The following is a 14836-nucleotide window of genomic DNA, read 5'->3' as shown; positions in this document are numbered from 1 at the left end:
GTCACCTGGTCGTCTGAGCACCTGAACCTGGACCTGAATCTGAATCTGAACCTGGACTTGAACCTGAACCTGGACCACAAACTCAGCATTTCTCATGTAAATCAAGTTGTTTGACTTGTTTCCTGTCATGTCCCTCCAACTTCCCCCGTAGTAAATTAGGAAACCTTCTTCTGCAACACTGACATGAAATAATTAATACAATTAATCATTTAACAGGAACAGATGAACAAAGCCCTCCAGTGTGATGTACCTGTCAGCAGGTGCTCAAGTCACATGACTTTTTAAATACTTTTAACTCACTTCACAACAGTTTGGGACTTGACTTCTGAATGTATTTGTCTTGGCACATAAAGACGGTATAAGCATTAAATATGAGTATCATTATATTGGAGGATCCTTTGATCGTATTACTGTGTTTTTTTAATGCACCTGAAAGCAGAACAAGTTAAATCCTTTCACTTTCACTCCCAGAAGGCTAAAAGCGCGTCTGCAGCAGGAAAGCATGCAGGTCTGGGCAACAGACGGGTGATTAAAATCTGGACGTGTAATCAAGCATCGGGGAACGAAGTCGTAATAAAAACATCAGAGCAGCATATCTGAGGTTTCTGATGAACACGTGTGGATGCATCGTCACCAAATCAGTACTGGATTAATCCATTCTGTTCCAGGTGGTTCAGCCCAAAAAGGTAGCAGGGTGTTCTAGTCCAACGCCATCCCAGCATGCATCATGGGTGGCATTTTAAAGTGGATGACCTGGGAGACCCTGCAGGCGCTTCCTGCTTTCATCTCGAGCTGCCGTCCGTCACCGGGGGCGACGCATCGGCGTATACATGGGAGCCGTGTTATGACATGTTTTTGGGATGTTGGATTTGGGATTCACGGCCGGCAGGAAGGTTTGACAGAACGACGGCGTTTCCCCGAGTCATGGAGCCGCGAGAGTCACGAAGCCAAAGTTCCCCCGCGGAGAAAACAACTCATGCTAGAAGCCACTTAAAGCCTCCAGTAAATACCATCCAGAGGGTTTACTGCAAACAAGACCGACGTCTGCAGCAGGAGACCCAACAACTCGGTCTCGTTTGAGCAAAAAACATAAAAAAAAGCTTTACAAAGGAAAAAATTAGCACCACAATCATATAAAATTCATAAAAAGCACAATTAATAAAACGTAATTATAAACTCCCAAATACAATCGGATCAGATGAAAACTGGATTAAAAAAGGTTCATATAATATTCAATCATTTGTAACATAACCCTGGGACAGGTGAGCCACATTTCTGCTGCCATGAAATGCTACACACCGGCCCTTTAAAAGAATTCTTTGAATGAGAATCTTCGAGATTATTATATGACAGATGATTGTCTTGTAAACGTTTAATCGTTAATCCATAAGTGTCTTTGCTCCGAGTGTTGTGGAGGTGAGCTGCAGACCTACACATCTGTAAGATGGGAGACATTCACAGACCTGTAGACCCGTAGACCCGTACCCCCGTAGACCTGTAGACCTGTCAGACTCAGTCTAAACAAGGAGTCTGGATGGGAAACATCTGTCCTGTTCCACCTTCATCTCAGCGCCTCCCCCTCGCGTGTGAAGGCCAGTGAACCTCACACTCGGCCCGCTGGATGTCACTGAGAGTACAATAAATCTCACACACACACACACACACACACACACACACACACACACACACACACACACACACACACACACACACACACACACACACACACACACACACACACACACACAAAAATAACTTCACATCTGAATGACAAACAAAGTCGTGCGTGACTTCGCTCGTTTCCGACAGATGTTCCAAAAGTGAAACGTGCTTCGGACTCGTTGGCCGAGAACAACTCAAACGTACAAAGCATGTAAACAAAAACCGGGAGGGACCGGGTCCAGGTCTACATTCACAAGGCCGACCGCAGACATCCTGTTCTGGGAGCTGGTTTTATCTGAGCCTGATCAGCTCTGGTCCGGCTCCCGTTGTGTTGGATTAAAACTATTTCAGTCGCAACAGCCGCTCCTAAAGATACACAAGCACGATGTCACCGAGGTGTTTTTGTTCTTGAAATCATCTCTTCCTTTTCATGTCACATTATTCATCAAAATTTACTTTACGATGATTTATGATGATCGCTGAACTTTTTATTTTTAGTATAATTTTTTTATTTTTAGTATTATTTATTTTTTGTTACTTATTTTATATTCCTTTTTTACGAATTTATTTTTTTAGTAAACAAGTTGCTTGACCGGATGCTGTTGCTATGACAACAAGTGAAAGCTACCACTAGCATCTTAGCCCAACCGCCCTGATTAATAAACACCCATAAGATGACAGTCCTCATATGTATAAAACCAACAATAAGCATCAACATCATCACCCTAAGGACCTTAATGAGGTTGACGAGGCGTTCGGATGGATTCATTAGAAAAACGTTAGCATCGTAATAAACTGCGCCTTTTTTCTCAGAATGTTGCCCCCCGTCTCTCGGCTCATTTTTTTTTCCCTACAGTGGCACTAATAAGTATTATCAGAATAATATGGAGGAAAACCAACAATATCACTTATTTTGTAGTATCATATCCCAGCTGGGCTACTTAGTTTACGTACTTTTTCTCCCGTCACGTTAAATGTGAACACTAAGGTGAGTATAAGTGCTGTAGGATGAGGACTCATCTTTGTGTTTGGAAACGCGATCTCAAGTAACCCAGAGACTCCGGAGTCCCGAATCCGACAATGCTAGCCGGAACTCTGATCGCATCCTGGATTAGCTTCTGAAGTGCGGAAGTGTTTTTCGGGTCGTTTGAATCGTACAAATAAAAATGCAGATCGTTAAGTAAAGTGTAGTCCGAGCTGGTTATGGTGAGGATCATTTCTGACAAACACAGCGAAAAGGTCGACCAATCAGAGCAGACTGGGCTTTTTGGGGAGGGAGGGGCAGGATGGGAGAGAGGCTGAGAAGAAATAAAGTGTTTTTGGTGCGTTAGAGCACAGAACATGTTCTAGTAGGAACCTGAAATACAAGTATGAACCAGAATAACAGCTCCTTTTAACCCGACTCACACTTTCTTTATTTAATCGATACCAGAAGAGCTCGAGAGTGACGGAGTATTAATAACTTCTTTGTATGTTTTGTTTCTCTCTGTTGTGAGAGTTTTCTCTGCACTGAATAAATATTTAGTTGATCCCAGTCTTTCATTCCATACCAGAACTGAAAACAGGACAACGTGTGCAAATAACACAACACAAGCAGAAATCCAATCTGGAGATGTTTTGGGTTGTAGCAGGTTTCCTCAGAGGGGGCGGAGTCAAAACACACATCAGCAAAACGGAGAGTAGATAGAAAATAGTGAATATCTGATCGAGTCAGTTTGTCGCCCACAGTTTAATTTACTGGTTATTAATGAATGAATATGACCCATGAATGTTTAATGTCTCACTTTAATAACTGAGGAGTTAATATCACTGTGAGAACTTGTGTGCCTGGCTTCCCTGCCTCGTGTTTACTGCTCCGATACATTTGCAGGTTAAAGGTCATCGCTGGGAGTCACACGTGGAAAACAAAAATACAAATAAAAGCAGTTTGCTGCGACGCTGTTAGCCGGCTTAACGGACCTCATTAATTACTTTCAGCTCGGTTCAGTTCTCCTTCAGGTTCCCACCAGCTGGACACACAAGCACCACACACACACACACACACACACACACACACACACACAGACGTACACACAGAGACACACACAGACACACACACACAGACACACACACACACACACACACACACAGACACACACACACACACACACACACACACACACACACACACACACACACACACACACACACACACACACACAGACACACACACACACACACACACACACACACACACACACACACAGACGTACACACAGAGACACACACACACACACACACACACACACAGACACACACACACACACACACACAGACGTACACACAGAGACACACACACACACACACACACACACACACAGACGTACACACACAGACGTACACACACACACACACAGACACACAGAGGAATTTGCGGCTGGCATCCTGACCTGCCCAGACTCACTTTGTGGACCAACTCCAGCTTTCCTTCTGATGACTGTGATTATCTGTTCAGCTGTGTGTGTGTGTGTCTGTGTGTGTGTGTTGTTTTGGGAACTCACTCCCAGATTGCTTTCCGTGTTCGAGGTTTGGCTGGTTTCCAGCGGCCCACACGGTCCATCTGCCAGACTGCGCTGCCCTCACACACTCCTGTGTGTGTGTGTGTGTGTACACAGCGTCAGTGTGTGTGTGTGTGTACACAGCGTCGGTGTGTGTGAACACACAGAATTCCCCCCCGCTGGTCACCAAATGTCACGTTTATAAATGTGGTGTCAAGCATCGGGATTGGCGGCGTAACTCACCGGGGGCCGTCGTGTGGAGGGCAAAGGTCATCTCACATCCTGAGAACGACATACAGCATGCTGGGAAAACGACCAATAAATATGAATCAACATAACGCCAATCTTTCTTTAAAAACGGGCACTCGGTCTGTTCAACCGACCTGAGGCAACTGGTTGAAATTAACCATTTCTTGGTAACATAATTTAAGTATCCATCACAAGTCTCACATGTACATAGAAATATGTTTACATATGTTAATGTGTTGCTACAGTGAAACTGATCTTGATCCTAATAATAATAATAATAATAATAATAATAATAACAACAGACCCTTTCTTCAGGGCAACATCCACTTTGGATGGTGTTGACTGTAGTCAGAGTTCAAGTGTGAACAAACCCAACGTCTCGTCGTCGTTCCTCTGCAGCTCACAAACACAAGGAAGGAATCTGGTAGTAAAGTCTGTCCTCCGTCCATTAATCTCCCAGTAGAAGGTCTGCAGGCCGGTTGGCAGCAGCAGCAGCAGCAATCATCCCATTGTTACCATCTGACTTCCATTTGGATCTTGGCAAATAAACTACACTTGAGTATTACTTCCATCATTTCACCTGGAAGGATTTCCGGGTGCTTCTCTGATGAGCTGGAGCAGCTGGAGCTCCGAGACAAACCCGGATCGGCTCAGAGATCTTTCACTTGAGAGGACAGAAACATGACGGGGATTTTCTCCAAAATATGACATTTTAAAACTGGAGTAAAACATAAACCTCTTAATAAATCACCTCTTATTAAAAAATAAACCTCTTATTAAAAAATAAACCTGTTGTTTGCTGATCAATGAAACCGAAGCGATGGTCAGAACTACAGAGCTGCTTTAAAAACAAATAAACCACCGACTTTGTTGAGAAATAACATGAACGTGGGGGATGTTCTGCTGTCTGGACTCCACCTCTTTGCTGCCATCTACTGGCAGGATCAACCACCACAGAACCTTTAATACACAGTACAGAGTTTTATTGTTTATATTAAATCAGAAAGATAAGCACTATAACATACGTTACAAACCAAGAACATTTTATATCTTGGGGAAAAAAACCCTCAAATGACATAAAAAAAAAAAAAAAAAAGTAGTAACACTAGTGGACAAAAACATTCTTTAAATAACAGAACTGTACATTTTTTTAATATGCAACGAAAAAAAGTAAGAACAGACAGAAGAGGAGACAGAAAAGGACAACGGGCGGTTAGTACCGAACACTGCTAAAGCTAAATGGAGGTGATTACAGGCTACTGCTGGAATATGAAAAGTCAAAATGACAATAAAAGTAAGGCCGCAGAAGGCAAACGTTTAGACAGCGAGGGGAACGAGGAAGGAACCGGACGAGAAGAAGGAAAAACATCAACAACTAAAGTGGCTCCATCGTTCACCCGCAGACTTACAACAGAGCAGCTGAAACATGGAAAACATTTAGAAATCAAATCTCATGACGACCCGACAGCCCTCTTCATTTTGTGGTTGGCATAAAAAATAAAAATAATAAAAAACTCTTTCAGAAAGAACCCACAGTCCAAAACAAGTGCAAGAGTAAAACACCTTCAGACTGAGAAGTCAAACAAACACATGCAGTCAAAAAAACAAACTCACGATAAACGCTCCTCGTTCTCACGTGCGCTGTGGACACTGGACTCATGTAATATTGTGATTTCTAGCTAATTTGATCCCCACGTCGTGCACATCAAGATGAACGCTGCGTCAACCTGTTCAACAGGTTTCTATTTACTTGAAAACAAGTTGCATAGCTAAAAAAAGGAGCCAAGTAAGAAATATGCTCCAAATCTCTCTTTTTTTTCCAGAAAAAATATTAAATATAGCTCTGTGACTTCATTAAAACACTAGGGGGCGCTCAATGCCCTATATGGCAGTTATTACATCATCACATGTAAAATATGAGCTCTTTTACAAAAAAATAAAATCTAAATTAAACACCCGTTGCTGGTGTTTTGAAATGTGTGCATGTGCGGCGACTCAAGCATATTTAAGTCACGTAAAAGTCTCACTTTCCTTCGTAAATGGCTTCATTCAACTTCTTTGGGTTGTCGGGTAGAAAACACAACATTCTTACCAGGTGGAACAAAAGTCTGAGAACCAATTAGTGCAAAAGAGGTTTAAGTGCAATGTTACATGATGTCCGATGTCCACGTGATGACAGTCTGGGGGGGGGGGAGGGGGCAAAGCGCCGTTACAAGTCGGTACAAAATGTAAAATAAAACGTATGCAATGAATGTAAGTATTATAAAAACACAAATGTTAAAGAAAAGTGAAGTTCTTTTTTTTTTAAGTGGATTTTGAAAGTTCTGCTGGGGGGGGGGGGGGGTCCAACCAAATATAGCATTTATACAATATATCATAGAATTGTATCTCTTAATTAGAAATTAAAAAAAATCTATACTCTTAAAGTAATATGTACTTATTAAAATCTCATCTTTGTAAACAGTTTGCCCTTTTTGTTTCTTGTTTGAAAATACATATGGTATCAGATGATATTCAGGCATATTTATATTTTATATATATATATATATATATATATATATATATATATATATATATATATATATATATATATATATATAAATATATATATGTCAATTATCTCAACATTATCTGATACCATATGTAAAGAATTGCATTTAAACAGGTCAAATCTCTAGTCTTCATTTCTACCACGATTGTTCAAGAGCCTGAAGTAGCCACAACGGCATGGCTGGTTTTCACTTCACCTGAAGAAAACTGGGCTTCCAGATGTTTTACCACAGACGTGTCACTGCTCCTGGTCTGCCAGATGTTCTACCAGACATGTCACTGCTCCTGGTCTGCCAGATGTTTACCACAGACGTGTCACTGCTCCTGGTCTGCCAGATGTTCTACCAGACATGTCACTGCTCCTGGGCTTCCAGATGTTTACCACAGACGTGTCACTGCTCCTGGGCTTCCAGATGTTTACCACAGACATGTCACTGCTCCTGGTCTGCCAGATGTTTACCACAGACATGTCACTGCTCCTGGACTGCCAGATGTTTTACCATAGACATGTCACTGCTCCTGGACTGCCAGATGTTTTACCACAGACATGTCACTGCTCCTGGACTGCCAGATGTTTTACCACAGACACGTTACTGCTCCTGGGCTTCCAGATGTTTTACCACAGACATGTCACTGCTCCTGGACTGCCAGATGTTTTACCACAGACACGTCAGTGCTCCTGGACTGCCAGATGTTTTACCACAGACACGTCAGTGCTCCTGGACTGCCAGATGTTTTACCACAGACACAAAGGATCTGGGTTCCCATTTCCCTCATTTACGGGAGCTGTGACCAAAAGGAAATGTGTGTGTGTGTGTGTGTGTGTGTGTTGGCATTCCTGCTGCTCCTCAGCAATTGCAATGGAGTTGCTATGGTGTGTAACCATGGCGATGAGGTTGCCATGGCTTCAGGGGCGCTGTGTGCTGGTGATGAAAGACAGGAGGGGAGAGACGGGATATCTTGTCTTTTTCCGGCTTGAGGAGGGGAGAGCGGTCTGGAGGAGGCGTCTGAGTCTCGGACTGAAAACCTGATCCACCTCCGTTCAAACGACGGCCGAGCGATGCGAGCCGGGGGGGGGGTCTGCATGTAAACAGTGTTTGTTCACACGTCTCCCCTTTAAAAAAGTGTCACTTAGTGGCAGTGAACGCACGCACAGTGGCCCTATAGAGATCGTTTGCATGCATATTCAGATTTGTACACTAGATACTGCAAGTCTGTGTGTGTGTCTGTGTGTGTGTGTGTGTGTGTGTGTGTGTGTTCTCTCTGCTTTCACGAAACACGCGGCGCTCTGTACGTTCAGAGTCTGTCATGGCGGAACGTGTCCTCCACGGACGGGTCGGGCAGCACCATGTCGGGGTCACTGAGCATGCTCAGACCGTCCAGGCTGAGGGGCTCGATGCGCAGCTCGTCCTCCAATGGGAAGCCTCCCTCCGAGTCGAAGCATTCGGGCACCGTGGAGAGTGCGCTGCAGATGTCCTTGGACAGACTGGCGTTGGAGTCGTCTGAGAGAAACAGAGAGACGATGTCGTATTTAAACTGGAGTATCGGTTAAAGTATCTCTGAAGAACAACACACTAACACTACAGTTGACCTGTACGATACCAAAAGCCATTCATCTGCGAGGTCTTACCCGTCAGGATGATGTTGGGCAGTCCTCCGCTGCAGTTGGAGTACAGCATGTTGGACCTCATGTGCATGGGGTCCTGCAGGTTGCCGTGGCTCCCGCCGAGCCCCGAGAGGGCGGCCTGGGAGTAGTAGAGCAGGGAGGAGGAGGGGTCGAAGCAGGGACCCCCCACCGTGGAGCTCATCACGTTCTCCAACAGGTTCAGCTGGTCCAACTAGACGGCAGACAAACCAAGACTCAGGCGTCACGCTGGCAGTTTCTCTGTGTTTCCTCAACAGTCACAGTGCATGGAAAACTTTATCAACACTACAACCGATGACAATGACACATTCTGTTGAGCTCTGACAAAAAAAAAAAACCTGACTGCTAGCCATTGTGTGGGCCAAGTTGTAGACGCAGCCAGCTGGAAGAAAAACCTCGGACTCATGAAGCTCAGCGGAGAGGATTCATCCAAATAAATAGTGAAAGTGTTAATTATTACATTAGAATTTGAGAATGATTATAATCCTCTTTTATGTCTCATAAGTTGTTTGAGATGGTTAATACCGTTTATTACACATTTGGTGCTAAATGTAAAAAAAAAAATATATAAAAATGATCAAAATCCCTTCAAAATCCCACATGAGGACACCAGGGCCCTGAGGAACACCACGAAGAAGTCAGGCTGTGATTTGACATTTAGACATTTCTTCAATCATTGCATAATTAAATAACACATTTATAGTAAAACTGGAGCATTATTCAGTCCTCTTCCAGATAGATGGATCAGTGATAACTGATCCTGAATCAGCCTCTTACAGAACGCCATGGTGTCCAGAACGTGGTCACCTGATCCATACCTTTGCTGTTCAACGTCACGCTATGGACGTGTTGTTTAAACGTGTGTGTGTGTGTGTGTGTGTGTGTGTGTGTGTGTATGTGTGTGTGTGTGTGTGTGTGTGCGTGTGTGTATGTGTGTATGTGTGTGTGTGTGTGTGTATGTGTGTGTGTATGTGTGTATGTGTGTATGTGTGTGTGCGTGTATGTGTGTGTGTGTGTGTGTGTGTGTATGTGTGTGTGTGTGTGTGTGTGTATGTGTGTATGTGTGTGTGTGTGTATGTGTGTGTGTATGTGTGTATGTGTGTATGTGTGTGTGTGTGTGTATGTGTGTGTGTATGTGTGTGTGTGTGTATGTGTGTGTGTGTGTGTGTGTGTGTGTGTGTGTATGTGTGTATGTGTATGTGTGTATGTGTGTGTGTATGTGTGTGTGTGTGTGTGTGTGTGTGTGTGTGTGTGTGTGTATGTGTGTGTGCGTGTGTGTGTGTGTATGTGTGTGTGTATGTGTGTATGTGTGTGTGTGTGTGTGTGTGTCTGTGTGTGCGTGTGTGTGTGTATGTGTGTATGTGTATGTGTGTGTGTGCGTGTGTGTGTGTATGTGTGCGTGTGTGTGTGTATGTGTGTGTGTGTGTGTGTATGTGTGTATGTGTGTGTGTGTGTGTGCGTGTATGTGTGTGTGTGTGTGTGTGTGTGTGTGTGTGTATGTGTGTATGTGTGTATGTGTATGTGTGTGTGTGCGTGTGTGTGTGTATGTGTGTGTGTGTGTGTGTATGTGTGTGTGTATGTGTGTATGTGTGTGTGTGTGTGTGCGTGTATGTGTGTGTGTGTGTGTGTGTGTGTGTGTGTGTGTGTGTGTGTATGTGTATGTGTGTGTGTGCGTGTGTGTGTGTATGTGTGTGTGTGTGTGTGTATGTGTGTGTGTATGTGTGTATGTGTGTATGTGTGTGTGTGTGTGTATGTGTGTGTGTATGTGTGTGTGTGTGTATGTGTGTGTGTGTGTGTGTGTGTGTGTGTGTATGTGTATGTGTGTATGTGTGTGTGTGTGTGTGTATGTGTGTGTGTATGTGTGTATGTGTGTATGTGTGTGTGTGTGTGTATGTGTGTGTGTATGTGTGTGTGTGTGTATGTGTGTGTGTGTGTGTGTGTGTGTGTGTGTGTGTGTGTGTGTGTGTATGTGTGTGTGTGTGTGTGTGTGTGTGTGTGTGTGTGTATGTGTGTGTGTGTGTGTGTGTGTGTGTGTGTGTGTGTATGTGTGTATGTGTATGTGTATGTGTGCGTGTGTGTGTACCTGATAAGGGTGGATCTTGTTCTGGTGATTGGAGAACTGTTGCTCCATGAACGGGTCGTTGAAGAGCGTCGCCATGTTGTTGTGCTGTCGGGGAAGAAAAGACAAAAACATGAAAACCTGTTCCCTGTACACAAGTTGTAAATAACTTTTTATTGTTATTCATTATTATTAAACATCACCTTGGACTATGATCAATAGATGAATAAAAATAAACTTCACTGGTTGACTTCTAATCATTAACGACCCGTTAATGATTCAAACTGAACTATGACATGCTGTCCAACATGAAGGTACTACAGAGGTTTTCTTAGACTTTCTCTGAGTTTTTTTTTTTACAGTGAGGCTGTTTAAAGGAGGATTCTGTCATTCTAATCTAATACAGCGGTTATCTTCCATATCGGCTCCTTTCTCCGACGACCGAGCATTTCAATACGTTCACGGTATTTTTTAGAGCACCTAGACCTGCTGCATAATAAAACTAAAACAGAATATACATATACATATATATATATATATATATATATATATATGTATATATATGTACAGACAGACAGACAGACTTCTTACTTGGCTTGTGTTGAAGTCCAGTGGGATGCTCTGAAGGGGCGAAAGAGGCTGTTGCTGCTGTTGTTGTTGTTGCTGCTGCTGTTGTTGCTGTTGCTGCTGCTGTTGCTGCTGTTGCTGTTGCTGCTGCTGCTGCTGCTGCTGCCGTTGCCGGCCCTGGTCCACTGCATGCTGGGATTGCTGGTAGAGTGGGTAGGGTGGGGGCGGCTCTCTTGGCATGTTGCTGGTATCCAAAGCTACTCCCTACACAGAGACATCCAGCAGGAGTCACTAAAGACTGACTGAAGTGTGTCTATCGTGATGTAACAGAGTCTCAGACTATTCAGATTGATAGAAGCTGCATTTAAAGTGACAACCCTGAGGATTTCCTCCCTTTAGATTAGAAATTAGAAATGTTATACGAGTGAAAACTACAAAACTGCATGTCTTGTTTCCTTTTTCCACTTTTTTGTGTAAATAAAACAATGTAAACTCTTAAAAATGGCAGGTAAACATCCTGGAATCCCTTTTTAAGGAAGGTAACCGCGTCCTCCATGAACATCCCTGTCAGTAAACAGACCCCGTTATCGGGGGGCGTGGCGGCGGGTGTACCTGGGTGATGGGGGACAGCGAGGGCGACATGGTGGGAGACAGCTGCTTGGCCAGGCCTCGGCGCTGCTCGCTGCCGGGAGACAGGGTGAGGGGGCTGATGGGAGCGGGCCGCCGCCGCGGGGAGTTGCTGGACAGACGCAGGGACGAGTTGATGGAGGGGTTGCTGAGCGACGACTGCAGCTGGCAGTTGTTGAGGGACGCCTGGATGGAGGGATTGCTCAGAGAGGAGGAGAGACCTGCACGACGATGAGACATCCATCAGCAAACCAGTGGAAATGTGAATCTCATAAAAGGCAGCTGGAGATACGGGGGGGAGTTATGATGTGGTATGTAGTCTATTTTCCAGCATGCTGGAACACAAAACACTACACTTGATTGTGCGACCGGCGAGGGAGGGAAAGATGCAGAGGGAAGGAAAAGGAGAACGAGGAGAGGGGGAATCTGAGGGGAAAGAAAAGAGCTGATTGTAGCGACAGAAACGGGGTCAGAGTGCCCTCTTTCACTCGGCTGCTCCGCCAAACTAAACGACGCAGCTAAACGGAGAGAGGGAAGGCTGGGTGATCGGATCTCACACGGAGGAAGTCGGACACAGAGAGATCATTCAACGTTTGGTCGAAAACCTGGACTCCTCAAATAACTCAGGATTTTTAAACTACTAGGTCTACAACTCACTAAATGGGACTTTTCTTTTGTCCCGACAGTCAGTAGGGACACGATAAACGTATTTAAATTCAGATAACACACTGAATGACAATGTATACTATGATTAGAGTTGCGTTGCTAGGCAACAACCCCAAAATCCTGCAAGGACACAAATCCCTGTTAGTGACAGTCCCAAAGCAGAGATAGACATTGCTTAAAAACAAACAACTCATGTCTTATTCATTTCCAGTATGACACACACACACACACACACACACACACACACACACACACACACACACACACACACACACACACACACACACACACACACACACACACACACACACACACACACACACACACACACACACACACACACACACACACACACACACACACACACACACACACACACACACAAAGGCACAGAAACAGAGGAGGAAAAAAAAAAAAGAAGCCAAATTTGGATAAAATGTTGGAACAGCTCTTCAGTGACGGTCGGAGGAGAGTGAAGTTGATGTGAGTGAGGTGATCGTCAGGTCAGCTGACGAAACACTTTCATCTTCTTACTTTCCCTTAAAGACACACGTGTGTCTAGAATGTTATCCTATATTTATATCTGATATTTTATCCCAAAAATGTCCCAATTTGGGATCAATAAAGTGCATCTGTCATCTATGAAGACACGAGAGACAGAAGCATTCCTTTCCATGCGTTTACATTCAGTTAACCTTCAGTAATTAGCGTAGCATAGAAGTGCTAACGCTAGTTCATAATGTACTAACGAACTCAGATATTCTAACGTAGAAACGCAATATTCTAGAATGAAACCTCTGCAGGTAACGAGGATCACGATTACACAACGTTTAACCAGAACGAACACCGGATCACCAAAACCAGTCTGAACAGGACACGACCTGCAACCTTTGCATGAGAAGAGCAGAGTCCTATGTTCTACGCTGTGATTGGCCAGTCTGCGCTAGAAGGGCGGGACTTAGTGAAGATGGCGCCATTATTCTACTTTATTATGCTAAGTTAAAGCAACAGAAGTCTATTATCACTTTAGTTTTTTACTTTGCTTCTCCCCCATGAATAATCCCTCATCATGAAAACAAACACAGACCTGTAAACCAGTCTGTGAGGAGTCTTAAGGGTTTACACACTAACACAACGCGGCGCTGCACCCACCCTGGGAGTTGCCGATGCCGAGGTGCATCATGGCGGCCGGCAGGTTGCCGGTGCTGCTGCCCCCGCTGAGGTTGGGGTATCCCCCGCTGTCCTCGGGGTCCAGCGGCGTGGACAGCGGCGAGGTGAAGTGCAGGTTGCTGAGGTCGGGCAGGGAGCCGCTGGTGTTCAACAAGCCCTGGTAGTGGGACAGACCGGGGTTCTGCTCCGGAGACGGGAAAATACTGCAACAACAAACGCACCACAGAAGCCATCGCATTAATGTAACATACATGATTAACGTGGGGTAATTAAACGTCTCTTTGACGACCGTCCACTTGTTCCAGCCTCTCCTCTCTCTACGCCCACTCTTCATTTCCTCCATTATTGTCTCTAATTTCCATTTCTGCTCATATGCTGCATTAACAGATTATGAGCAGCAACAGTGACTCATTGTTGTCCGTCACACAACAAACACACACACACACAAACTGGCACACAGCACAAAACAATCAACAAATGCTTTGCCTCCAAAAACCCCAGACAAACACACTCTCTCTATAAAAGAGATGCCGTGAATAAAAAGAGCTCCGAGCAGTTGAATGCAGGTCATGTTGGTTTTTCTTTTCTATCGACGGGACATCTTTCTAAGAATCTTAAACCTCTTCAGAAGACTGAATTATGCCTGAAGACGTACCGGCAACATAAAAACACGGAGACAATCGCCTCTAAGTCGTCACACCTGAGACTGACGGCCGAGGACTCAGATACGTGATAACTCTTATCTCAGAACGCTTGGAGGTGATGAGAGTGTCATGACATCACATTAATGATGATTCGGCACAATCAAATAACAAAAAAGATAAATGTTTATTTAAATAAAACAAGACTCACTTGATTCCAGGCACTTCACATGATTTTGGCCGTGATGCCAGAGACTGGACCTGCAACAGAATCACAGTTAGATTAAAAACGAGCCGACGCTGCATTTTAAATCGTCAGTTCAGCGTTGCATGGTTTACAGATACTAGAAAAGGATAGAAACTGTACAATAAAGCTACAAAAAGGAGTGCGTTGTTCTTTTGTTTCCCAGATCAACCAATCACACCTCTTTAAAAGGATGTGTCATACCTAACAACCACACTT

The 14836-nt window shown here is 44.2% G+C and overlaps 1 protein-coding gene across 4 annotated transcripts in view; it reads right to left on the bottom strand.

Moving 5' to 3' along the window:
* Positions 1-7045: 7045 nt before the first annotated feature.
* The window catches only part of crtc3 (CREB regulated transcription coactivator 3), a 35410-nt gene continuing 27619 nt past the window's right edge, over positions 7046-14836 (bottom strand). For all 4 annotated transcript variants that reach the window (XM_084010782.1, XM_084010783.1, XM_084010784.1 and 1 more), the window contains 7 exons: positions 14585-14634; positions 13715-13935; positions 11882-12117; positions 11294-11533; positions 10727-10810; positions 8629-8836; positions 7046-8500 (listed from right to left, as the gene is read on the bottom strand). In XM_084010782.1, the coding sequence (XP_083866908.1) occupies positions 8295-8500; positions 8629-8836; positions 10727-10810; positions 11294-11533; positions 11882-12117; positions 13715-13935; positions 14585-14634 (1245 nt within the window). In that variant the 3' untranslated portion in view covers positions 7046-8294. The remainder of the gene's footprint in view (positions 8501-8628; positions 8837-10726; positions 10811-11293; positions 11534-11881; positions 12118-13714; positions 13936-14584; positions 14635-14836) is intronic.

The sequence above is a fragment of the Eutrigla gurnardus genome (assembly GCF_963514095.1).
Source record: "Eutrigla gurnardus genome assembly, chromosome: 1".
NCBI lineage: Eukaryota > Metazoa > Chordata > Actinopteri > Perciformes > Triglidae > Eutrigla > Eutrigla gurnardus.
The sequence above is the reverse complement of the archived record's forward strand: the minus strand, read 5'-3'. Positions and strand labels throughout refer to the sequence as shown.